Here is a 27,307-nt window from a genome sequence, read left to right on the forward strand (position 1 = left end):
AACCAAGTACACAAATATTTTAGGGAAACATCCATGATGATATCATCTGTTCAGCAAAAGTAGCATTTAGTATATTTTCAACATGATTGCCATGGTGGCCATACTAGATGTCATATTAGCACCATTTTCATTTTGGTCTATTTATTTTGAATGGACAGACAATAGAAGATGGACACAGGCCAATTCCATTGGCTCTTTGAACAGCAAAGCTAATGTTTTCAACCAGTAGAGAGCTAATAATTCTAGTTTTCTAATATTTTATTCTGTAAGTTGACATGATAAAATTACAAATGTCAAGATCTATCATTTACTCCAGTAATCTACTGGATACAATTGTGTGTTTGCAAACAATGTTCAGATCTCCAGTTGAGACCAATCCTATGATCAAGTTCTCTCTTTCTCTCTCTCATTCTTATGGCAGACAAATCACCTCTCTACTCCTCTAGTATGCAATATACATATATACGCAGCATTTGCAAAAAAAAAATGTGAACATTTCAATAAGGTAATTAGGTGTATACTCTAATCCAGATAACTCAAACATAATGACACCAAGTCTGTAGACCAGCACAAAAATAAAACATGCTAATTGGCTACTTAATTGAACAGATACCCAGGAGTGTCATCAGTATAATGAAAGACACTGTAGGATTTTAAAATAGACATGTCTTATATTTTCATGCCCTCTGTTAATATGAACAATATCAATCTAATGTAAATACCATTTTAAATTTTTCATCATAAATTTGATATTTAACCATATGTCCATTTCAGTTTTTAAATTAAGTACACCTTCATATAAAGAACACAACTGCATAAAGGACATATATAGGCAACCAATTCTCTTCAAGGCCATACAAAGTTTCACTTTTACTTGCCAGATATTAACTTCATAAATACAGGAAATGACAAGCGATTTAACAAATATGCAAAATATTTTCCATTATGGAGGTGACATAATATTTCCTGTGTATTACATGTAATAAATATAATCTAACATTACCTATTTACATACTCAACGTCTTTATAAAGAACACCTGTTCATGAAGGTCACATTTTTGTGCTACCATAACATTCCCTTATAGTCAGGTTTCATTGCAGTTATTGAGAAGAAAATACCTGGTCCACAGCATCGGGTATTCAACTAATGGGTTTCTCTAATCAACAGTAAGTAAAAACCAGCAAAGCAGAGAAATTATTAAAATTAAATATAAAATCAAGAACATAACTTGGTGAAGAAAATGGGTCATTATCTGGATAGAATATTTCATGAAACTCAACTTTTTATCTTGCCTAAAAATACTGCACATACATGTGAATTGAAAAGACAGGTATACATAATATAACACAATTCCACCTATTATGGAATACACAAATTGCTGTGTCAGCATCCTTGTGCTCTCACAGGAATTAATAATAAGTTGGGTCTTTATTATGTTAAATCTGTGACACTTCAATACTAGCATCAAATTCTTATCTTTCTGAAAAATGTAATGCAGATTCTGATATTCTGAATACATAATTCATTTAAATTGATACTTCGTCATTTGATACTGGTAGCCTTCAAGCTTCTCTTTTTTCCATGTTTAAAAAGTCAGTGAAGCTCAAAAACAGCTATATGAGAATACAACAATATGCCTGAGACTGCTTACCTGGCTGACATAAGCCTAACAGTCAGCTGACTAGTAATCTGAGTGACAAGTGATAGCAGCTCAACACATTATCTATACAAATTTAAAAGGTCTTCTTGATGCCATGATACTTTTTGTCAAATTCATCTGAGTAGCTGTTCAAAAGTAGTTCAAACATTATTTTCTGTTAGTAACAGGGCTAATTTCCAATAATGAAACTAGCATCATTTTTGAAGACTTGAAAATATTTCTTGTCAGATAATCCCTGACAAATTTTTGTAACAAGAAATCCACAGAATGCTCATTCTCACTTGCCATATTGTGGTACAGTGTATAATACAAAAAACTTATTTACTAGAGCAAGAAAGTAGGTCCATATTACAGTAACAGTAGATCACTGAGGTGATTAATAACTATTATAAATAGACCCATCAAATATTATGACCATATACACAAAGTATCAAAGGAACTGAGCTAATGCAAATATTTCACATACTTGCTGGAGTGTGAAAAGTGGGTCACCATGGCCTACTTTTGTAAATGGTGTATAGTACCATCCAAGATGAATAAACTCATCAAATTACATGACTGTACATACAACAGCATCAGAGAAACTAAGCTGAGAGCAAAATCTTTATATAATTGTGGGAGGATGAAAAGTAGGTGATTGTGACTGATTTTTGCCCATGGTGAGTACTACCCTTCAATATAAATAGGCGCACCTATCAAGTCTTTTGACTGTACATGCGATAGTAAGAAACTGAGCAGGTCAGACAAAAAATCTGTGTGGTGTCTGAATAGTAGTTGATAGGTTTTCCAATTTTTAAAAAGTAAAAATGGTTATACTTGAAGATAAATTAGCATAAGTTGTAAAAAAAATTAAATATCTTTATGAAACAATGCTCCCTGTCCAATTTTGGTTTTAAGTGATCAAGTGGTTAAAAAAGGCTGATGTTGACAAATACAAAAAGGATGATGTAAAATGGAGGGATGGCTCTATCATATGCTGACTTGTCCTTAAGGCCAAGTGAACTAACAATCAATAGATATGACCATGTTTAGAAGAATATGAATGTAGCATGCAATAAATTATATATAATATGACACGGATCCATTGTAAAAATTAAACACCCTGATCAAATTTCAGGACTAAAGTCCTATGTATAAATTAAGTGCTCATACATTATGCCTGCAATGCATTCCTTATGAGAAAAAAAATATTTGTAAAATGGAAATTAATTCCAGTTCAGTGTATTCATATATTAATATTATATAACTGCTTGCCAGCAAGGAAATACCTCCACAGGATAATTACAATAAAATTTCTTTAAAAACTGAATGAAATCATTAAAAAGATAAGCCAGCAACCAATTTTCGAAGAAATTACTGGGAAATGCAATTAATCTGGACTTAATAGAGGATTCAATGATCATTGTTGGGTATTTATCAATCTGTACATTTTACATAATCACTCACAAAGTAAATAACGTCCAAAGGACTAAAGGACTTTATGTTAACTTTGTGAGAAAGTGATTAGGTAACAATTTACACATATAAAAAGACCCCAACGTGGTCATTTTAATCTGTATAATTACAATTTACTTCCTTTCTGTTATCATATCAGTGGATTTCATCAAGAAATCATTTACTTTTAGGTACCTTGAACTTTTCTTTTATTAGCCTCATAACTGCAACAGAATAAATAGCCCCATCTTGCTAGCTAAAATTCGTCATTCTTTATTTAGTATAGGGTTCATTGTCAGAGTGGGTCATGCCACTGATCTAAGGACTTATTATGGTCATTTTGAAAAAGGTTGGTTGTAGCTGTTTAACCTAGGTTATTTCTTCTTTTATTTCTCAACATAATGCTTGTGTATGGCACATGTTATAGCATTCTTTGTTATACATATTTTGAACTTTCAAAAGCAAAATTGTGTCCATTTTTAGTGAGATCCCTTGCTCATCATGTGAACCTGACCATTAATGACAGCTGGTGGAACATACTGTCAAAGCAAAATTGCATTAATTTCAGAAGATTGGCTTAAAAAGCCTGCCATATGCTTTCTTTGGCAAAAAGTGTGAGTGTTGGAGTGCAGGATGGTTTGTGCCAATACATTCTAATGGATGATTTTAACCTCAGGGTTGTAAATTTTCATCAGAAATCACAGAGCTGGGTGGTTCGGGGGTTCTTGTTGTTATTATTATGGTGTAAGGCATTGGCATATATAAAATTTGACATAAAATGACCTAGAAACAGTGAACCAAAAATAGTCCTCAAAATTTACTAATGTGTAAAAAAATTCCAGATCAATATCGTGTGATCTTTTATATCCAATCAGACTGTACAAAACTTGGTCAATTCATATTTTTTTTAATTATTTGCTAATAAAAAGCAAAATATCTTACTCATTAATAGCAATTACAATACAAGTGGCAAATTGGAAAAAAAATCTTTTTCATAATGTAAATTTAGTTTAAATAGATTGGTATAAAACTATTTCTTATAAAGGATGTGTTTGACTTTTCAACTGATCTGTGGAATAAAACATTAATGCATCTTAATCTCATGTTCCTATAATAAGGTTGTCTTGCTTGCAACATGACTAATGACCTTGACCTTTCATGAAACTCCATTTCTGATGCAATACTCCCAAATCTTGTACTATGCTTTACTAGTTTTAAAAAAAATCAACTGAAACTTTCCAGGGTAACATGGAATACTGAAAATTCCGTGACTATCATTTTATTTCAATTCATGTTACTTACTACCAAAATTTCAAACTATATTGGATCGAGTTTTATGTTCAAAGCATTTACAGACAGAGACTAGGGTTCTCCTCACGTCTGTAAAGTTGGAGGTTTACTAATATAGAACAGCAAACAAAGCCTTTTTCCAGGGAATGTTTCTTAAACAACATCAGTGACCTTGAATTTGACCCAGTTATAATGGATTTCAAACAAATATTTTACTCTGATTGTTCTACAAAGCCTCAAAACCAAATTTAATTTAATTCATGAAGCCCTAATAAAGTTATTCAGCAGAAACAAAATTGAACGGCAAAGTGTCAGGTCAAACAAAGCCACAACTCCATAGGTATGTTGTAAAAAAGTAAATATCAAACATAACTTTTTGATGCAAAGATTCAAACCAAATTTTATTTCTATTTAGACATTGCTTAGTGGGAAAAAATGGAATGGCAAAACTCAAACAGACCCAGAAGGCACTAAAATTTTTCCAGAACATGGTGAAAATTTGAGCTGCATCTTCCTTGTATATTGTATATTCCTTGTATAATCAATCCTGGAAATCCTTCAAAAGTTATGGAGTAGAAACAAAAATGGAAATGGTAAATTCTATGCCAAACAGGAGCTATAATTGTAAAATTTGCTGGAACACCAAAAATCGAACTGGACTTGGATCTTTGTAAGGTGAAGCCTAATATCAAACAGGATCTCAATCCTTTTAAAATTACTCTGTGGGAACTAAATTTGCGATGGATGAAATGGAATACAAGGGCACAGATATACAAAGGTTACACAAGATGTCTCCTCCAAAGCCAGTTTACAACAAATTAGAGGGTACGATAAACTGCAGACAGTATTGGAATTCAAAATTTCAAAATGATGTTATGCCTGGATTCTTTACTGGCAAATTCAAAAGGAGACAAAAATATCCCAATATAACAGTCAGGTAAATACTTAACTTAATGATTTACAGTGCATATGCACAGCAATCAAATGCAGTCGATTATCACAGGTAAATCCTCACACTTTGAAGTGGTAATTCACGGTTTCAAACAAATAAAACTGATAAAAGCAAAAACTATGGTTCGTAACAAATTCTGAACACAATTTGTAGATTTTGTTAGAAGTAAGTTTTCGGAGATTAATTATTTGGTCTTTACTTTATTGATCTTGCCTCCTTGTAAAACATATATAACAAACATACACTTGGTACAACAGCTGCATTTACAGTAACGTTACAAAATATTTTCACTTTATGAAGTTAAGTCAGCTATGGAAGGCTGACTTTTAGAAACCAGCAGTCATGGTTTCAAATACACACATGTATAGCATTTTTGTCCCATGCCTTATAAAGAGACAAAAAGGTCAAGATATTTAGAAACAAACAAAAACACCCTTACATCCAACATACCCTTAGCTTCATGAAAATCTCTCTATAGAAAGCATTGTTAAAAGATTCTTGTCTTTTGATTGGATCCTGTCCTTTTGCTTTGTGCTATAGTAGCTGAGCTGACAGAACAATGAACTTCTAATCCAGTGGTAATGGGTTGAATACCTGCCCATGCCAGCCCAGGTCAGTTACCATATTGTGTCCTTATGAAAGGTACTAAGTTCCCATTTCTTTTGCAAGATATAGCCAGTGTTCAAAATGATGTTACAAGCAAAACAACAACAACAACAACCTTTAGCCTAGCAGCTGACATGACAGAAGCATGGCTAAAAATCAGGCTCAGGATCAACAAGCCTGGCCTGATGATACATTATCACCAATAGCAACAAGCCTGGCCTGATGACGCATCATCACCAATAGCAACAAGCCTGGCCTGATGATACATTATCACCAATAGCAACAAGCCTGGCCTGATGATGCATGATCACCAGGGGCAACTAGTCTGACTTGATGATGCATAATCCCCAATAGCAACATATGCAAATGTTAAAGCTACTGAAACTGAATGATTTGTTCACGTTTTTTTTCTTGTTGTTTTTCATTCAAAGGTTTCAGAAAAAATATAAATAAATCAAACTGCAGGTTTGTCCGAAGTCCTCAACACTATGGGCCACATATAGTAATCATCCTACAACTATAGAACTAAATTTTATGAGTCCAGGTCCAAATAAATGACCTGCAGGCAACATCTGGCCCACTGGCTTTTAGTTAGACCATTCTGATTCTATTCATAGCTAAAATGTTGTTTACAGATTTTTTCAATGCCCATTTTTCATCATGAGGATCTGGCCAGATATATTTGCCAAAACCTATCTGCCAAAACTTCTAAACTAGATAAAAAAGTTGAACTCTTTTGTCTCACATTAAGAAGAGACAAGGGTGTCAACCCAACTGTAACAGGATACCAGCTTTTCTGCTGGGAGGTAAACTGATGGACTGGCAACCATTCACGTAAGTTTGTGCTCTGTCACTTGAAGCTACAAAAATTGGCACAGACTATATACATATGAGTCACCACTTGACTTGGAAAAAAAGCTGAACCATCATATACATGAGAAAGCTTTAGTGACCATGAGTTTCCACTTTTAAAAATCCCACAAATCTCCTTAATGTGATATCATCATATTTATCATCAAGTACCCTAGGGTAGTGTCTGCATTGTACAGAAATTATTATTATTTTAAGATAACAAACGTTATTGTGACATATTACCAAGCTGTTCTTGTTGTTGTTGTTGTAGGGTTTAACGCCATTTTTCAGCACACGACAGGCTATACAAGGCGGCAAGTATTAATTGGTGGAGGTAGAACCTGGGAAAACCCTGGAAAGAACCAACGAGAAGCTACTGGCAAGCTTTCTCAGATACACATACTGGCTGAATCTAAGACTCAAACCCATGAAGACAGAGGTGAGATGGCAATGATCCGTAACGGACAGCGCTTTAGACCACTCGGCCACTCGGAGCCCCCCCAAGCTGTTCTAAAGAGGCAATGGAAAATGTGGACAAAGAATAATTAGAGAGAAAGATCTGCATTGTGCCTCTATTATGCCAGGAATGGCCTAATTTAGGATTTGAATTCAATCTTGTATCTCTTCCTTAATATATCCATAATACTTTCTTGAGGATTAACTGCAGAATTAAGTATTTTAAATGAGTAACAAATCTGATACATGTATACTGTTTTTGTTTTTTTGTCTAATAACTTTTATAATTTCTACAGCCTTTACACAATATGACAAGTGTGGGCCTTATGATGTTGTCCTGGCTTACATACATGTAATGACATTTGACCATTTGACTAAGCTTATGTAATATTAAATCCAATTGAAATTCAATCTCCACAGAAACAGTCTCAGCCAATAAGATAGAAATTACCTCATAAATATGCTTGTATCTTGTATATTATCAAACTCGTCTAATATCATGCTGACTACTGACCAAGCTGGATCAAAATCTGAACAGAAATATTATTGACAAGTCAGCCAATACTGTATATACTCATTTATGAGTCCAACTTTAAACTGCACAGACCCATACCTGCCATTGCACAATGTGCCAGCAGATCTGGGCATGTGCAGTTTGTTAGAGTAATCAGTATAATAACAACTAAGACCCTGATTTTCATGCACATTATGTCTAGGCAGATCAAGATCTTTGTTGTTTGCAGTTTAACTTGATTTATAAGTGAGTAGATATGGAATATGATGCAATAACTCATCATTAATATGCATAGACTTTAATCATGCTAAATTGAGATCTTGATAATGTATATAGCCTATCTGCCAAGTTTGATTTAAATCCTATTAAAATACAGTTTCTAGAATGGTAAAAAAACTGCCAATCAAAAATAACATAGGCATCCCTCATAATAAAATTAATTAAAAAAATCTTGATGATATCAGCCTATTTACCAAGTATGATAAAATCTGATCAGATACAAAGCTGCTGAAGTGTTGAAAAGCTCAGCCAATCAGATGCACGATCAACTCATTAACATATGTGGATCTCATCTCATGAACATGTGTGGATCTCACCACTCTGATTAACATTTGTGGATCTCACTCATCTCATTAATGTGTGGATCTCACTCAAACAAGTTCTTGATGATTTAAATATAATTACCAGGTTTGATTTAAGCTGGATCATGGTAGAAACAAGCTTAGCCAATAAAAAACAAGATTACTAAATCAGTATGTGTGGATCTCACTCATTATGAAATACATGTTGAGATCTTGATCCTATCAGCCTATATTCTAAGTTTGATAAATATTGGACCATAGTTATGGCTTCCAGATTAGAAACAAGCCCAGACAATAAATGCATAATCACCTTAATGACATAAAGCCCACATTCCAAGTTTGATCAAAATAGGATCAGAAATGTTTTCTAGAATAGTAACAAGATCAGCCAACCAATCAAATGTAGGATCACCCTCATTAATATGTGTGGATCTGATATCTTGATATAAGCACATATTCCAATTATGATCAAAACCAGATGAGAAACATGGCCATGATGAAAAGCTGATGGATGTAAAGATGACCGATGGATGGATGAAAAGACAAGGGATGGCTAGATGGACAAACAATGGATGGATGGATGGATGGAAGATGGACAGTGAATAGATGGAAAATGTACAATGGATGGAAGATGTACAACGGATGGACAGAAGATGAACAAAGCATGGATGAATGGACAGAAAATGAATGGATGGAAGATGGACAAGGGAAGCATAGTCATACCATAAACCCAAGTTGGTTGAACAGTTAGGTGAGCTAAATATTTCTGTATCAGTGGATGGGATATCTTTAATTAAGCACTCATTTATGTTAGACAGTTGAAACTTTGGAACTCTGTAACAAATTATTTTTTATCCAACGTCAAGGTTCTCTTAAACAGTCACTAGTGGTAGAAACACAGACAAGGGATAACTGAGACCAATATGTAACCTGAATTTCTCTTAGAAATGATTCCAAGGCAAAATAACATGGACAAGATATCATAGTAAGGATTGTTAAATGTGATACATAGTACATAATAAGTACTGAACTGGTTATTTCATGATACAGAACACACATTTCATTTGCACATTAGCTTATCACATGTATAAAAACAATGAAAATTCAAATACTGCCATGGAATTTATTGTCTTCAGCACTCCAGCTGCATATGGGAACAATGTGGACATCTAATATCACTACCTGATAGAGTAATCACTGCAGGAAAAAAATATGCAAAAATATAACTTATCCACACATCTTTCTCCATAAAACAATATGAACTGCTGGCCTAAAATCACAGCTATTTTCTTACATCTCACCATTCTGATACATGCGTTACATCCATCACAAATTCTAACATCCATTACGCTTACAACTACATCTCTGCCAACATCAAGTTTTCTTTGCATAAGATTCTTGTTGCATTTAGGAGACCAAGGAAGCGGACATTTCTCTCTTCAGATTTTATCCTTTCGCTTTGTCTGATCAACAACAACCCTTCTTCCATTTGTTATCACTCGGGGTATCTCTCGTCTCTGCGGTGTTGGAGTTTTACTAACCCGTTCTTTTTCAAATACCTGCCAAAACATAAGATTAAATAAAATTATATAAGTCTGAAACACAAAGAAATATAATCTGAATTGGCCTCCATTTTCCATCCATCAAACAAGTTATTTTGTTCACACACACACACACACACACACACACACACACAGCTTCTATTATTGTCTTACAGTGGTAGGGCCTGGCAATATAAAATAATACATGTAATAGAAACTGAACTGGCCTCCAATTTTCATCCATCAAACAAGTTATTTTGTTCACACACACACACACACACACACACACACACACACACACACAGAACAACTTCTACTGTTGTCTTACAGTGGTAGGGCCTGGCAATATAAAATGCATATGACCATGACTCTAGTGTATATACTCATTTATTGGTCAATTTAATCTGTGGACAACAAAGACTGATCTATCAGTACATAATGCACTATCAGATCAAGGTTTATACTGTCTTTCTACTAAATATTCAATCTGTGGACAACAAAGATTCTGATCTATCATTACATAATGCACTGGCAGATCAAGGTTTATACTGTCTTTCTACTAAATACTCCTAACAAACTGCAGAGACAGATCGGCTAGTGCAGTAAGACCCAGCTTATAAGCAAGTATATCAGTATGATGGTCCACAATTAGGACTTCAACAGAGTGTGACCTGCTGAATCAGTGAAATAAGAGAACTAACCAATCATAGTACATGCATATGCATTGCTGACCACAGACTGCCCACAAAAATATGGTGGATGTGGACACCGTGGGCAAGGGATTAAGTGTCCACCAACTAAAACTAGTAACAATGTTTGTGGTACTAATCAGTGAAATAGATAGGGAGATGTACTGAAGAATGCAGGAACAAATATGAGGTTTTGAATTGAATGGATATCCTCATACCCCTGTCCATGACAGAGTGTACATCAGAAAAAAATGCCCAGCTATAACATATATCCTGTTGAATGTCTTTATGTACATGTACTTGTTAGCATATATACATAGACATATACACTGTTCTGCATCAAGCACCAACTTTGATAATTTCTCTCAGTATATCATATTTCATGAAAAGTGCTTATTGTACTGGTGGTTATTAATCTGCTAGAGTTTCCCTTTACTTTCCAAGGCTCCCTTCAAACAAATTAGCTGTATATAAATAAAGAAAAAATAAAAGGCCCCATCTTATCACAAATACATAAGATGTTCATGTAAGATAAGCATCATTTATTAATTTTGTCAAGTAAACAGCCTAATAAATTAATAATAATAAAGACACAGCAATAGTAATTCCTAAAAATGATGATCAACTTTAAAGACTAACAATTATGACTCATAGTACATGTAATTACAAACAAATGCCATACTATTATAGTGTACATGCACAATGAAAAATACAAGGGAGATAATGACATCCCATATTTCCTTCTCAAGTTTATTCAGGAAGGATAATGTGGCATCATAAATTTACATATTACAGAAAAATTACATAAGCTATGCTTAAAATGTTTTTTTTCCAGCCTTATCCGAAGACTTAGACAATGTTATTGATATTTGGGAGTATGCACATTATTTGTCTATGTTGCATTGAAGGATGAGTTGTACTGGTGACTCATCAAAACCTCAACGAAGGATGGGCTGTACTGGTGACTCATCAAGTCCTCAATAAAGGCTAGGCTGTGGTGACTCGTCAAGCTGAGTGACACTGCTGCACTAAAATCCATACCTGCCATAACACGATGTGTCACATTAAAATCCATACCTGCCTTAACACGATGTGTCACACTAAAATCCATACCTGCCATAACACGATGTGTCACATTAAAATCCATACCTGCCTTAACACGATGTGTCACACTAAAATCCATACCTGCCATAACATGATGTGTCACACTAAAATCCATACCTGCCATAATACGATGTCACACTAAAAACACGAGTTTTAGTAATCTTCATGAAAAAAAAACCCAACACTTCAATATATGCCTGCAACACATAGCATGTGTAAGTGGGAAACATCCCTGCTTACAGCTCAAGTAAAACTACCCTTGGGGCTGTTTATTCAGCAAATTGTACAAGAGGCAATTAAAAGGCGTAGAGGTTAGGTATAAACAGCCACCTTTTTATGTATTACTTAACTGGCTGACAGTTGCTAGGGTAAAGTGTTAAGTCCTTTAAAAACTGCTGTGGGGAAGCCCACTCTGCTAGCTTTGCATAGGTAAAGTTTAAAAAGTGGAAACACCCGATTTGTTTTAGTAATGGTAAGTAGGTAACTTACAGAAATTCAAAAAGCATGATGAAAAACAAAAGTTCTTACATATGAGTGACTTGAATGAGAACGTTTAAGCCATCTGTATTAAAGATTGACGGCAAGCTCATGAACCGCAGCAACATTTCTGTGAAGTCTGACTTTACTCCATGTATAAAATGCAAAGCATGATTGTTTCAGTTGTCCAGATATCATCAATCAAGTGTGATTAATTTTTGAAGGTTATTCAGGAAGCAATAAACTATCAGCAACACAGGCCGAGCCTAGCAAAAGTAAATTACAAACCTCTTGGTTGACATTTTAACTTTGGGAAGCACAACAGCAAACAGGAGTAATTAATTTTTTGCATAAGCTGCACACAATGTATCAGCTTAAAGGTCACTGGCCATAGCCTGACATTTTATTTTAAGATCAGATTTGCATTGCGTGAGTAAAAGTAGTCATACTCACACAAAAAAGAATTAAAAAATTATGAAGTGTAAAGATGATATAATAATTAATCGAAATATAAGTATACAATGCTGTTACCTCCCCTTTACTAAGATTTCCCACCTACAGAGGATGCCAACCAGAAATGACGTACATTTATCCCCAGAAGAGAATGTACATGCTTCTTGTTCTTGATTGGTTAGCCACTCTGGCCGTTTTATATATTTATTATCAGATAATTATTCTTTTATTTCTATAAGTTTGATTACAAGAGATGGATATGAGAACATTGAACAAACATTTGTTTCCCATACCCCAACAGCTTGTCCCACAATGTAAACAAATCGTACACGATCCTATCTCCACCACAACCCCATCCACTAGAGTTTGTTACAAATGAATTTAACAGTATAACATACCCAGCCCAATATCCATTGACCAATACTCTTAATTTCATTTGTATTGAACCCCTGTGCACAGACAAGATTTTAAAAAAAATACAGTATATACATACACTGATACATACGATAATAACTCAGTAATATGCGGCAAGCTGCAGCATGGCTTCTTGCCATTCCTGTGGCGTTATTTAGATGCAATATTTTAAACCCTTTTTTAGGCAGAAAATTATCGTAATTTGATTTTGTAGCATATGTGTAAAAAAAATTTCACTTTTTTGTGTAACAACTGTCATCCCATGGAGACGCAGTTAGAGTCCATGTGCTGTAAACAGTATGAGGAATTGCAGTGTAAGCTGGAATCAGTTTCTGACTGCATTACTCAGCATAAAGGGTTCCTGGGAAACTGCCTCAACCCAGATGTTTTAGAAGTGCCCTTATATGAATTTCTACAGGCCAATGAACACATAGGTGAGGAGAAGGCAATACACAAGTAAGTTAATTGTTTCGACATTCAACTGTAGAGTTGCAAGCACATTTTATATTGCAGCAAATTTATTTGTAAATTTTTTTATAAAATACAGAAAAGAACAAAAAATATTAAACAAAGTATTGGTATATTTCATTTATTCAAACAGTTAGATTTGTCTGCAAAACTCTCATGGTAATGAGAGATTACACAACTGACAATTTCTTTCTTTTTTTTTGTGTTGCAGAGTGTATAGACATATTGCCTATCGATGCATTGCTTGCTGGATATGGCACAAACTTGCCAAGTATGACCGGTGTGTACTACCAGCATGTGCTGTGAATGTCATCAGAACCAGATTTCCTTTGGAGAACTACAAAGGGTTTAAGTACACCAGAGACTTCTTACTGCAAAATCTTGATATGTGCATGGTGATGGCTTCTTCTTTAGGAACTTTATTGGCTGTGCTGATGGTGACTGATAATGCCTTGAAGATTCCTTTTCAGCCTCTCTGTGAGAATTGTATTTTTGACGAAGAATGATTAATTCGTCCAACAGAGCAGCCACAAATTCTGTTGAAAAGAAGCACAACTTATGACATATTCATTCCTAATCAAGTAAATTTTAGATTTCTAAAACACTTTTAAAATATGAAAAAATAAATATATTTAATTGTATCACAGGGACATGAAAGTGTTTATTCATAGAAGTGTTATATATATTAGCAAATTAATTCTTGCATAAATTTTGTACATTTAGTAGCATTTTTGGTGAGAAGCAATTGTTTTATAATGGAAATATTTCTGGTTTTATTTAGCTATTGTGTACAACAGTTGCATGATTATAAATTATTTATCCAGCAGCTATAAGAAAACTTTGAACTGTGAAATTTAACTATGTACTAACCAGGAGTACATAACGATTGCATTTAAACACTAACCATAGCTACAATCTTCCTTCACCAACTTCAGCACATACTGGCTAGTCTTACAAATTAAACCTCAACTGTTATCTTTGTTCACTGCCTGAACTCCGTCTGCATTGCAGCATGTGTGTAGAGCTGCCAAGTGCAACCTACAAGAATGATAAGAGATTGTTATTTTTAATGCACTTTATATATAAATATCCAAATAAAGTGTCATTAAAGATTTTGTTCATAGTTATTTTAACTTTTTTATCATTTGTAATACTGAACTGAAAACTATATCACAGCAAAATGATCTGCACACACTTTTATTTGAATTCTCAATAGCATTATTGTATTGTATCTTCTACATCAATTTCTGTTCATAAGACAGAGTGATCTGTAATTTCTTGCCTTTGTTTCATTTCTGGATAGGAGAAGCTCACAAACTTTGGGGCAAACTGACAGACAACCTTGTGTTGTGCCTCCAGCTGCTAGGTCTGTTCTGCTGGGGAGATTTTGCGGTTGTCATTCAGCAGTCTTTTTCTGGATATCAACAGTTCTATTTCTTTGTGAGCCTTAGATTCTAAAATATGACAAGTGCATTGCCTCTAAGTATTATAAATTGATTATAATACTTAATTGCAACAGACATAATATTGTTGTAAACAAACTACCAGAAACTTGCATTTTTATAAGTATGCAACAATTAAAACAAATGCAAACAGGAACTGAAAAACATGTCAGACACGCATTGTTACTGACAATATATATTATTTCCAATTTAAAGAGTGCAAGGTATTTTTTATAATTTAAATTTCATACCACTGCCTTGTGGTAAATGAAGTACTGTAAAGTATAAGTAATGTTTTTGAATAATATTACCTGCTTTGATCCAGTTCTGCTCTATCGGGCCATGGAGACAATATGGGAATTTTTCACCATGACCTTCATGTTTGTTGGTCACATGACTGACAATTGACATCCATTTCTGTTCCACTGCACCACCACTGGATGCTGCACAGCAGTATAGGTGATCTGATATGGACTGTGTCCACTGACTAATAATTTCACACTCCTTCTTTTCCCCAGACTGCTAAGCTGTTTTTTCATATCTGGAACAAATGACTTAATATTGTTAGTTCTATGTACAAATTGCTTGATTGCATTTCAGGCCAAGAACATAATTATCAAATTTTCATTAACATTTAAAATTTAGAATTAAAAAAAATTATCAATAGCAAAATTAGGACCAAACCACTGCATATCTGAAATGAATGAAATTTAGTAAGCAAGTTTGTTAGCATATAAAGAGGAATTTCCGAACACTGACTCTGTGCAGTGGTATCTTACATGTCTTACAAACAAATCTACTTTGCAGTTTTTTCATTTGTACACGGATACCAACGAATGCAATTTGCATCAAAGAAATTCTGTGAAAATAACAATACTTTTTCAGAATATTACATGTTGTGTCTAACAAATGTTCTTGCATTTTCTTTTTTAAAACAGAAATTCATAGGACTTAATCTTAGCTAACTTTAAGCAAGATGCCATTGAACCAGTGGTTAATCATCTTCTGTTCCTCCCTCAGGTAGTGCTTAACCTGTATATGCTGGTCTGTTGTTATGTTGGTGACGGAAAACCAGCATCGTCTTTCCTTTGTAGTGCCCTCTTGAAACCCTCCAACTCCATTGCATTTGAATTTTTCACCTCATTACTCTAGGAAAATGAAATGTTTTTAAGACTAATACATGTTTCGTTCTTTGGCTTGTATGACAGCATGGTAATATACCATGAATTTGCTATTTTCGTTTTTTGTTTCAGGGGTACCAATTACCGGTATTGTGCAAATGTTGTTAAAGTATGGTAAACTTGACAAAATGCCAATTGCATATTATCTTATTGAACAGAATGAACCATGCAAAAATGTATGTTGTAGTACATATAACATTTTTTAACAAAATACACATATCATTAATTTCAATTTAACATTCACTCAGTAAAATATAATTAAGTTAAAATGACCAGTAACTGAACGTTCCATGCAACAGACTTGAATCAATGTCTATTTTTAAGAATATATACATTCATAGTTAGGATACCTGTACTAGCTCCACAGCCAACACAAGCCCAGTCTGTAGATCCATGATGGTATAACTACCATATTCAGCTGAATGCCGAGTAGAACAGCATCTAGCATCTCCTCCAACCATAACAGGTCTGTCTCTACATTCTCTCCATATATCCGTCTGAATTCATTCCCATACGCCTGAAATGGCAGGTAAAATAAATGATCTTTGAAACCCTGAGTATCTTCTACTTGCTACCATTTGCACATTGAGAAATCTAAAAATGTTCAAAACTTTGGATGGTGATGCTCCACTGAACATAACTGACCCAGACATAAGAAGGTTCATAATGAGAGTGTTTCTAATTAGCGGCTGACTGTTCCAGTGTTTACCGTGTCTATGTTTGCACACTGCCTTTAACACAACCACTGTTCCCATCAATTTTTTCTTCATCACATGACAAGTACTACCACACACAAAGCACTAAAGTAATAGTTGCCTCAAGTGGCTCTCATACACAATCTATTTGGCTTCCTTCATGCTATTTGCCTCCTCTTCCACACACAATATATTTGGCTTCCTTCATGCTATTTGCCTCCTCTTCCAAACTAAATATATTTAGCTTCCTTCATGCTATTTGCCTCCTCTTCCATACACAATATATTTGGCTTCCTTCATGCTATTTGCCTCCTCTTCCATACACAATATATTCAGCTTCCTTCATGCTATTTGCCTCCTCTTCCATACACAATATATTTGGCTTCCTTCATGCTATTTGCCTCCTCTTCCATACACAATATATTTGGCTTCCTTCATGCTATTTGCCTCCTCTTCCACACACAATATATTTGGCTTCCTTCATCCTATTTGCCTCCTCTTCCAAACTAAATATATTTAGCTTCCTTCATGCTATTTGCCTCCTCTTCCATACACAATATATGTGGCTTCCATCATGCTATTTACCTCCTCTTCCATACACAATATATTTGGCTTCCTTCATGCTATTTGACTCCTTTTCCAGACACAATATATTTGGCTTTCTTCATGCTATTTACCTCCTCTTCCATACACAATATATTTGGCTTCCTTCATGCTATTTACCTCCTCTTCCATACACAATATATGTGGCTTCCATCATATTTACCTTCTCTTCCGTACACAATATATTTGGCTTCCTTCATGCTATTTGCCTCCTCTTCCAGACACAATATATTTGGCTTTCTTCATGCTATTTACCTCCTCTTCCATACACAATAAACTTGGCTTCCTTCATGCTATTTGCCTCCTTTTCAAGTGTTTCATCACTGAAAGAAAGATAAATAGTCAACTATCTTCTGCTTTTAGGCAGTAACTTAGATTACCAAACTTCATAATCCTTTACAACACAGTATTGTAAATGTTCTTTATCCACATAATAGTTATTTACAAACAAATTGTTCTCTGATTTTGAATGTGACCTGATCAAATTTAGATGACTTTTGTAGTTACATTTTGTTGCCAAAACTAAAGTACATGTTAGTTTATCACATACCATACTTGTTTTTCTTCCTCATATTCCATATCAGCATAGTCTCCATCATCTGGTTCCCAGTCTGGATCAGTTTCGTTACTGTCGACTAACTCTTCCCACTCCTCCGCATCAAAGAAAGTTTCCTCTTCTTCTGCCACTGGATGGTCATCAGGATCTGGAAACTGAACTTCTGTCAATAAAGTATGTTGGTTCATCTGGGCCACTTGCAACGGATTTCAACTCCGGCCATGCTGTCATACCAACCTCCTTCTGCTGAGGCTTGACCTGGGATGCCTTGTTTACTGTGGGCCTATGCAGAAAAGTCGTGAAAGAAAAATTACAAACCTACGAATAGTGATGAATAACTACTATCTTTAATTCAAAACTTTATATCAATATTAGTTACATAATTCTTTGGACTTTTCTTGTGGCTAGACTAGTGCATGAGGGACGAGTGAGCACAAATGTCATACACTCAACAGTCTGTATAAAAATGTGTGGGTCTTTTTTTCCTGAAAACCTCTAAGTCGAATTCCTTTGGATTATTCACTTTTTATACAGATCTCGATACATATTTGTGAATACACATTCTATTAGTAACATGCCACAGAGGAAGCAAATTTTCAATATTACCTTGTACTCAACAATCAAACTGAGGTCTCATCATTTTAAAACTTATTGTGAACAAAATACAATACTGTAGTAATTTATATTTTATCCAGCTTGTACCCAGGAGAAATGAAATTTCCAGCCTTGATTTACTGTTGTATCAAATTTAAAATATATGATCACAAGAGAATTTATGTACAAGACTTGTCTTTGCAAACAGTTATACACAAAGAAAAATATAATAACCAAAATTTAATTGTAGTGTATTTTACCTCTGTTGTTTGGGAGCCTCTTAACATATGGCCTGATCAAGACCAATCTAATAATTCCGAGGAGTCTGACTCCGTTTCTGTCCCTGTTGTGGTAGCTCCTCCATACCAAGCTGCTCCTCTAAGAGCTGTCTTTATTCGGCTGCAGCCTCAGCCTTTCAGGATTCATGCTTTTCCAGCAGTTCATCATTAGTCTACAAATCAAAATTATAATGATACTGAGCCCAGTTTATTGAGCACTCTATGAAAACTGACTTCAGTGATTATTTAAATCAAATGGGATAAGTTTACCACTGCAGTTTTTGATAGTATTAATTATCACATTTCAATTAAAAGTTTTATTTCTTAAATTTGAGTTTCGAAATTTCTGACAGGACTGGATGTACAACCAATGAAATTTTTGATTTCTTGAGAAAAACTGTACCAGACATCTTAAAATAAGATGATTTAATGTAACTTGCCACTGTGCTTTTGTGTATGAGTCGTTAATACTATAAATATATATATATATATATATATATATATATATATATATATATATATATATATATATATATATAAAATTTATTCCAGATTCGTACACCTGCTGTAATGATATATGTCCTAGAGTAATACCTCATATTTCTTTTGTTTTAAACCCTTTAAAATTCATATTTGTTATAATAATGCTAAATAGTTTGAGGTCTACACATTACACATTCCAAAGTATTATGATTATTTTAAACATTAATATTTTACATATGCTGTATCATTACTGTAATCTTTACTGGCTATATTTTACTTACTCTTTCTATCCCTCTTCTCATTTGCACCATAGAGTTTTCTGCCTGATTTAGGTGGTTCATACTTCTCTGGTGACGGAAGGGTTTTCTTCTTATATTCCTCAGTCTCTAGGAAAATTGTAGGCACTGCCGTCTTTAATAAATTCAATTTCATTTGAACACTAATTGATTTCATCATAGAAGGAGGGTGTGAAAAGCAACTGTCCTCAAAATGCTGTATGCACATGCAGGATGTTGCAGTTGGTATAAATGGTACAACTTTCCCATCCCTCACTCTACTGGACCCCACAGCTTCAATCCAGTTTTTCCAGTAAACATGGTCTTTCAGAAAAAGAAAGAACCCTTTTGTCCAATCATCGCTCTTTTGATTACATCTATATGTAACACAGTGCACCATATTCATTGTAGAAAACCATGATCGTTAAGCTATATCACACAGAAATTTACACTGGGGAAATTCAACGCATGAATGGCTAGGTTGAACCGAAGGGATAAATGTACATCATATCCTTCTTTGGCACGCAGAAATTACCGATTGTTTACGGAGATTGCCGAGTAAATTATTTCATTTTTAAAATTTTTTTTTTCTCTAATTAAACATTTGAATGGTGTACATATATAACAAATGCACTTCTATTATGACTATAATATTACACTTTTGTACAATATAGGTGGCCAGTGACCTTTAAGTAATTTTCGAGTGTATAATGTCTGTCGGAATAGGAGCACCACTGGTAACATTTTACATGCTGAACTGAATATTCAGATCGGTTCTCATTATTATTATTATATGTTATCTTAATCTTGTTAAAATACTAACTACTAATTTACTCATGCTTTTCAATATGAGTAAATATTAATATTAAACAGACAAATAATAAGCAAAATGCTCATGTTTGCAAACTGATTTGTATTGACGAAGCACTACCACCTGTACTGGATAGAGGTATTTATTACTTCTGTATTACCTCTAACCCCACTCCCTACAAAACTTAAAAATATTGTATCCCCTCCACTCCCCCCAATGAAAAAGTCTGTCCTGAATGTGATGTATATTCCTTTTTTTTGAGAGACAAGCATATCTTGTGGTCAGGCTGCATTGGATCCGGCTGCTAACGTTATGGTTGTCAAGAAGAACAGATGTGACCATGATTTTCTCACAGGATCCTGCAATTTAGTTTGAACAACTGTACCATCCAGTCCATCTCTAGTGAGTACAAAGATGAACACCAATGGCATCTGCATTACTTTCAAATCCCCTATTGAACTACTGGGAGTAGCAAAGACTAGTTAAGCCTATAATTTGATAAATTGTTGTGAGCAGACAATCAGCAGTAGTTTACAGCAAGCGTGTTAAAAATTATTTACTTTTAAAAGAATATATTGTCTTTCAATTAAACCCCAAATCAAATGTTTATTCCTTAATTTCCGCTATTTAATTATGATTTAAAATTCAAGCCATGTCAAGATTAATGTTATGATTAAATTTATATTTTGGAAATTTGTTTACATCGGCACCGATTATTTCTGCTGATACTGATTATACAGATTGTTCCAATAATCGGCCCGATTATGAGTATGGCCAATTAATTGGTACAGCTTTAGTATGTGGCTAGCAGGGTGACAACACGTGTAACAGGCTAGCACAGTGATAACACGTGTAACAGGCTAGCACAGTGACAACATGTGTATCAGGCTAGCAGGGTGACAACACGTGTAACAGGCTAGCACAGTGACAACATGTGTATCAGACTAGCATGTTGACAACATGTGTATCAGGCTAGCAGAGTGACAACATGTGTATCAGGCTAGCATGTTGACAACATGTGTATCAGGCTAGCAGAATGTTTGAACATAAAAATACGAAAAAGTATTTTTTAAAAATTTGGGATGCCACAGAGTTATGAACTTGCTACATCTTGTTTGGCAGCCGAGACACATAGAAAGACAAAAACTGCCCATTAGGAGTAAAACAATTCAATATATAAAATAAAAAAAGTGAGAAAAAAATAACAAATAAAATTGGGACAAGTAAGTTTAAAAGAAAGTTAGAACATAAAAACTACAAAAAGAGTTTTTAAAATTTGGGATGCTCATGACCTCTTATTTGGCAAGAAGGACTCACGGAATGAAAACAGAAAGATAAACACCCACATTTGTCTTTCTGTCTTATATACACAATACAAAAAACATGAAATAAGGTTCTGTTTTGACCTGGTTGTTTTTTTTTAAAAATATGCTATTATTGACTGAAATTCATACAACCTATCAAACATTATGCGTTTAATGCTATACTTGATACAGGTATGAAAGATATCCATTTTGTTTGCAGCATTCTTTCATGCACCATTATGCATTTAAAACAATGTCTGATACAGGTATGAAAGACGTCCATTTTGTTTGCAGCATTCATACAGCCTTTCACTATTATGCATTTAAAACAATGTCTGATACAGGTATGAAAGACGTCCATTTTGTTTGCAGCATTCATACAGCCTTTCACCATTATGCATTTAAGGTGGCGCTATACAGTTTTGCATTTTGCATAGGGTTAGGAATTTAATGAAAAAGAATGTCCCCGGCTTTCCTCACTGGTTATACTGGCTATTTAAAAAAGACCTTGTATATCTAAGGTATAATGCAAAGAACCTTTAATTCCCTTTATTTTGGTGTATGATTGATGGGTGTACTATGGGTTATAGAGTATACAGCTTGGCCTTACTTCAAATGTGCACCTTTCAAAAAAGTGCTAGCTCTACTTGGTCATTTTCACTTCCTGATCTTCAGAGGTCAATTGTATAAAAAAGAGCCGATAACTTTTTTTACATTTTATATATTTGGTAATTCATTCATTGCACTTTCAGAAGCTGGTATTGTCTAGTCTGGCAAAATTCATTTTCCCTATTTTAATAGCTGCTATGTATAGTGTACTTTAGACTAATTCAGATTGATTTTTTAACACAAGGGAGCAGTCATTTTAGTTAGCAGTGTGCTTAAATCATGTAAAATTTCCAAAAGTACAATATCCAAAAGAAATATCATCCACATTATATTAATGTAGCATAGAGGTATGCAAACATTCTCTCCACTGTGCATGTTTTAAATGCAAACTACTTCACCTTACATACGTCACTCTCTCAAAAGTACATATTATCTGGTGAGCGCCACCTAAAACAATGCCTGATACAGGTATGAAAGATCTCCATTTTGTTTGCAGCATTCATACAGCCTTTCACCATTATGCATTTAAAACAATGCCTGATACAGGTATGAAAGATCTCCATTTTGTTTGCAGCATTCACACAGCCTTTCACCATTATGCATTTAAAACAATGTCTGATACAGGTATGAAAGATCTCCATTTTGTTTGCAGCATTCATACAGCCTTTCATCATTATGCATTTAAAACAATGTCTGATACAGGCATGAAAGACATCCATTTTGTTTGCAGCTTTCATACAGCCTTTCACCATTATGCATTTAAAACAATGTCTGATACAGGTATGAAAGACGTCCATTTTGTTTGCAGCATTCATACAGCCTTTCATCATTATGCATTTAAAACAATGTCTGATACAGGTATGAAAGATCTCCATTTTGTTTGCAGCATTCACACAGCCTATCACCATTATGCATCGAAAACAATGTCTGATAAAAGTATGAAAGAAAAATAATCAATAACTGGTATTTGACAAGAACATTCCACTGTCAGGATCCAAATTTTGTGGGCAAGAAGTTGGCAAAGATTTATTCCTGCCACAAACATCCGATCTTTGGATGAGATTTTCTCATTTTACAGCAACACATATAACTGACTACATTAATCCTTACTTGAAAACTAATGTCCTCTTCTCCATTTTCTCGTGTGACTGAGATGCTGTGTGTTGGAGACAGTCCTGTCTCAGATGTGTATGAGGAAGAGCTGTCTGTGCTTATTTTTCGCTGATTTAATGCATCTCCTCTTGGTCCCAGCATAAGGGTTTGAATGTGCTCACAAACGCGTCTGAACCTTCGAGTTGGACCTACAATACAGCATATTAATTTTCACAGTTATTACACATTTCCAGTAGGTATTCTCAGTGAAAAAGTTTGTTAAGATATACCTCACTATGGCATATCCTTCCTGTAGGTTAGACCATTGTTTCCAGCCAAGCATATTGTGCTGCATACACACAAACTTGACCCATGCATACATTAAGAGGGGTGAACCTTGATAAGATTGCATACCATGACGGGCCATTGACAGTAGAACATATCCTCAGTGTACATGTACTAACTTTCACCATGTAGAACAACAATTTTGTCATGTCAACTTAATCAAATTTTTATATGATGCACCAAAAGATAAACAGATCTTGACTTTCTAAAATAATGTATTTTATATACATTGTGTTCCCTAAGGGTGCATGATGGAGAGTCAAGAGTCACCTTTGTGTCAGAAATGGGGGTCTGATTGGGGGAAAAAACAAATATCAGAGTCAAAACAGGAAGGTGCGGGGTCAAATTAAAAAATTTGGGGGTCTCTGACGTACAAATGAGAGTAAAGAGAAATGCTGATTAAAAGATATTTTTTACCGAACAGCTGAAGGATTTAACATTTTGACCATTATCTTTTATTACTATTCAAAACATTGTAGCATCTTTAATTTGTACCCATTATCTTGTGTGAGTACATGTTAGCTTTTATATTGGATGGGTCATGTTCCTAAAGATTTTTTCTGTTACATTTATTTTTAAAGTCTAACTTTTAGTAAGGATTATATAGCCAGAACTCTTCTGATGCCTGTTAAATGCTACACATACAAACATACCTAACAGAACCGTACTGACATCTGTTAAACTCTTCACATACAAACCTACCCAACAGAACTGAACTGACACCTGTTAAACTCTAGAGACAGATATACTCTACTGAAAATTTAAAAAAATCATAAATTTATTACAGCAATGTTTAGCCTGTGATGATGTTGCTGTGGCATTGACTTTTTGAATGCCCACTGGCTGGGGTGTTTTATTTCATCTGTTAAAATGTATTTACTTATCAGAAGATAAACTTGCTTCATGACATTTTCACCATTTTATCCAAAGGTTTAAAACAATGCACCTGGACCCAGACCTTTGATCTGTCAATCCCAAAAATACACACTGGTGAATCTACCGGTGAATCTGGTTCAAAGTCTGTTTCCTGTCCTTAGTCACAAGATCTAACCTGATATATGGGCACACTGACAAAAGAGCGCAGACAATAGAGCTCTGACATAAGGGCGCCGACAAAAGAGCGACCTTTAATTGCCGACAAAAGAGCGCCAAATTACCAACAAAATAGCACCAGACACAATAGCGCAGGTTATACAAATAATATAATATTAAAACATTCTAAATAACTTAGATGAAGTGTAAAAATTTTGAAGATTAGAAAACACTTTAATAACGTATATGTACTTTGATTTATAGTTAAATTTCTAAATTGTGGGCAATGTCTTGTAGATAATCCATCACTTTATCATTAGTATATGTTAGAAGAAGCGCTTGTAACCTTCTGTTGAGTTGGACATATTTGTTCTTAGAAGCTTGTGGCTGAATCACTCCAGATAGATGGCGTACCATTTCTATTTTGACATGATCTTGCTCCAACCGGAAATGGTTGATCAATTTGAAAATCAATGGATGATTGCAGTCAACAGTTTGTTGGAATGCCTGATGCCAGGCTTCAACAGAGTTATTTGTACATGATAGATTTTCATTAATGTGATCATGCACATTCCACATATCCACAGTGAAGCGAGGATTAGCTCTACGGTTTCTTCTTTGCCTTCCTATGTACGTATCCTCCCAATAATCTGCAAGTGGCATAATTTCTTCTGGACTAGCCTCCACCAAATGATGATAGAATGTTGTCGTTTAACACTTTCATCCTTCCACGCAACCGTCTTTCCTGCAGCATCTCCATGATGCACTTCCATCAGCATTTTCTTTGTCTTTGCGATATCTGTAGCCGTGGACCAAAAACATAATCTTTCTTTTCTGTGATTCGATCTTATCCATGTTTCTTTATTAATAAACTTTTTACAAATAAAGTTTGTACTACACTTTTCACTATATATGCAAAATGACATAATTAATTCTTAGCTCATTAATTAACTTCTACTCAAAACTTTGAGAAGAAACTACACTTGACTGCGCTGAATTGTCGGTGCCCTTTTATCGGTGCCCTTATGTCGGCGCTCTTTTGTCGTGTACTCTTTTGTCAGGTCACCAATTTATGCTTTAGTCAACTGACCTCTGCAATCTTTTGATCTTTTAACCTCCAAATCCCTACCGATATTTTGACCTCTGTGATCTTATGCCTTTTTAACCCCCAAATGCCTACCAATATTTTGACCTCTGCGATCGATAGACCTTTTAACCTCCAAACCCCAATGATATTTTGCACATCACAGTTCCATTCTTTGCAATGTCTGCCAAAAGTATATTCATGGCAATAAAAGATACTTTACCCATTCAAATAATTTTAGTCCACAGCCCCTTGTGACCTTAACCTTTGACCTAGCTGGCCTTCAATCTCTAGATGTTCCTTAACCCTCGTCCTCCCTGACGCAGTTGTGTTGTGTTCAATTTCTAGTGTACTAATACGCTGATGCAAACAAGTGATACTGACCTTCTAAAATTTTTAATAAAAAGTTGACTCCAAATAAAAACTGACTGCTATGTCTTGCCGTCTTTAAAATTCATCCACAGTGAGATGAAACATGTCAATTGTCTTGTGAGCTAGTTGGAGATTTATAAAGCTGAAACCTCACTCTTACCGAGAAAAAGGTACACCAGTAGAAAGCTGAATACTTGCTTAGTGTAACACAATTCATATTTGAATACAATTTTTCCATCTGACTAAAACTTCTATTAAACGAAATCTGAAGTTTACTAAGAGATACCAAAACCACTTTTCTGCATACACTTTCAAGTTGTGTGGTACCAATTTTCATGGTTTTCATGAGCAAGCCAGGCTACAAATTTCAAGCCACAATGAAATATTAACCAAACTGATATTAAAAGCATCCTCACCCATTCCACTCTCCCATGGTAAAGCATTACTTCTTTGCTTTAGTAAACTGTGAAATATATCAAGGATCATTAAATCTTCCCAAGTTCAACTGGACATTTTGAATGACTTTATACACATATGCATGAACCTGCTGTTTGTGAAATATATTCATTAAAAATAATTTGATCCCTCTTTAGGTCTCATCAAGTGGCAGCAGCAAACCGTAAGTTTATCCCTATGATTTGCTATGGATTTTCAAACAATTTTAAAAAACAAGAATTTGAAGCATAATGTTTTTGCACAGTATTCCTGTCACTGACAATAATGTTGCCACTTTTTAACTATGGCAAATCCACTCACTTAAAGTTCATCAGTTTAGCATAAACAGTCTCTTTGTTTTGACGATAAAAATGTCAGTTTCAATTTCCCTCTCATCTCCTGACTGTTGTCATTTATATCAACACCAACAAGATTTATTCTCATAATTTCATCACCACTCAGCCAGCACAACAGACTTGTTTTGACAAAAATGGGTGCAAAAATCTGCTATCTTACTCTTTGCATAATATTGAAGATCCTATGAAACTTATATGACACCTCTCCGAAAGTACCCTTTCACTGAAACTAGTTTTGTCATTACTTCAGCTGCTTACAGTCCTCTAT

The 27,307-nt window shown here is 34.6% G+C and overlaps 2 protein-coding genes and 1 pseudogene across 3 annotated transcripts in view; 1 reads left to right on the forward strand and 2 right to left on the reverse strand.

The window, feature by feature from the left end:
* Positions 1-240: 240 nt before the first annotated feature.
* LOC149784961 (serine/threonine-protein kinase BRSK2-like) overlaps positions 241-27,307 on the reverse strand; it is a 250,696-nt gene continuing 223,629 nt past the window's right edge. For both annotated transcript variants that reach the window (XM_089978615.1, XM_089978614.1), the window contains exons 18-19: positions 23,434-23,624; positions 241-9,905 (exon numbers count right to left, since the gene is read on the reverse strand). In XM_089978615.1, coding sequence (XP_089834741.1) covers positions 9,786-9,905; positions 23,434-23,624 — 311 coding nt within the window. In that variant the 3' untranslated portion in view covers positions 241-9,785. The remainder of the gene's footprint in view (positions 9,906-23,433; positions 23,625-27,307) is intronic.
* LOC149784962 (uncharacterized) lies at positions 13,194-14,503 on the forward strand. Its single transcript, XM_089931169.1, has 2 exons — positions 13,194-13,480; positions 13,704-14,503. The coding sequence occupies exons 1-2, from the start codon at positions 13,242-13,244 to the stop codon at positions 13,996-13,998; spliced, it is 534 nt and encodes a 177-aa protein (XP_089787295.1). The 5' UTR covers positions 13,194-13,241; the 3' UTR covers positions 13,999-14,503.
* On the reverse strand, positions 14,458-20,005 carry LOC149784963 (uncharacterized; annotated as a pseudogene).

The sequence above is a fragment of the Sinohyriopsis cumingii genome, chromosome 13 (assembly GCF_028554795.1).
Source record: "Sinohyriopsis cumingii isolate HCF-2022 chromosome 13, ASM2855479v2, whole genome shotgun sequence".
Classification (NCBI taxonomy): Eukaryota; Metazoa; Mollusca; class Bivalvia; order Unionida; family Unionidae; genus Sinohyriopsis; species Sinohyriopsis cumingii.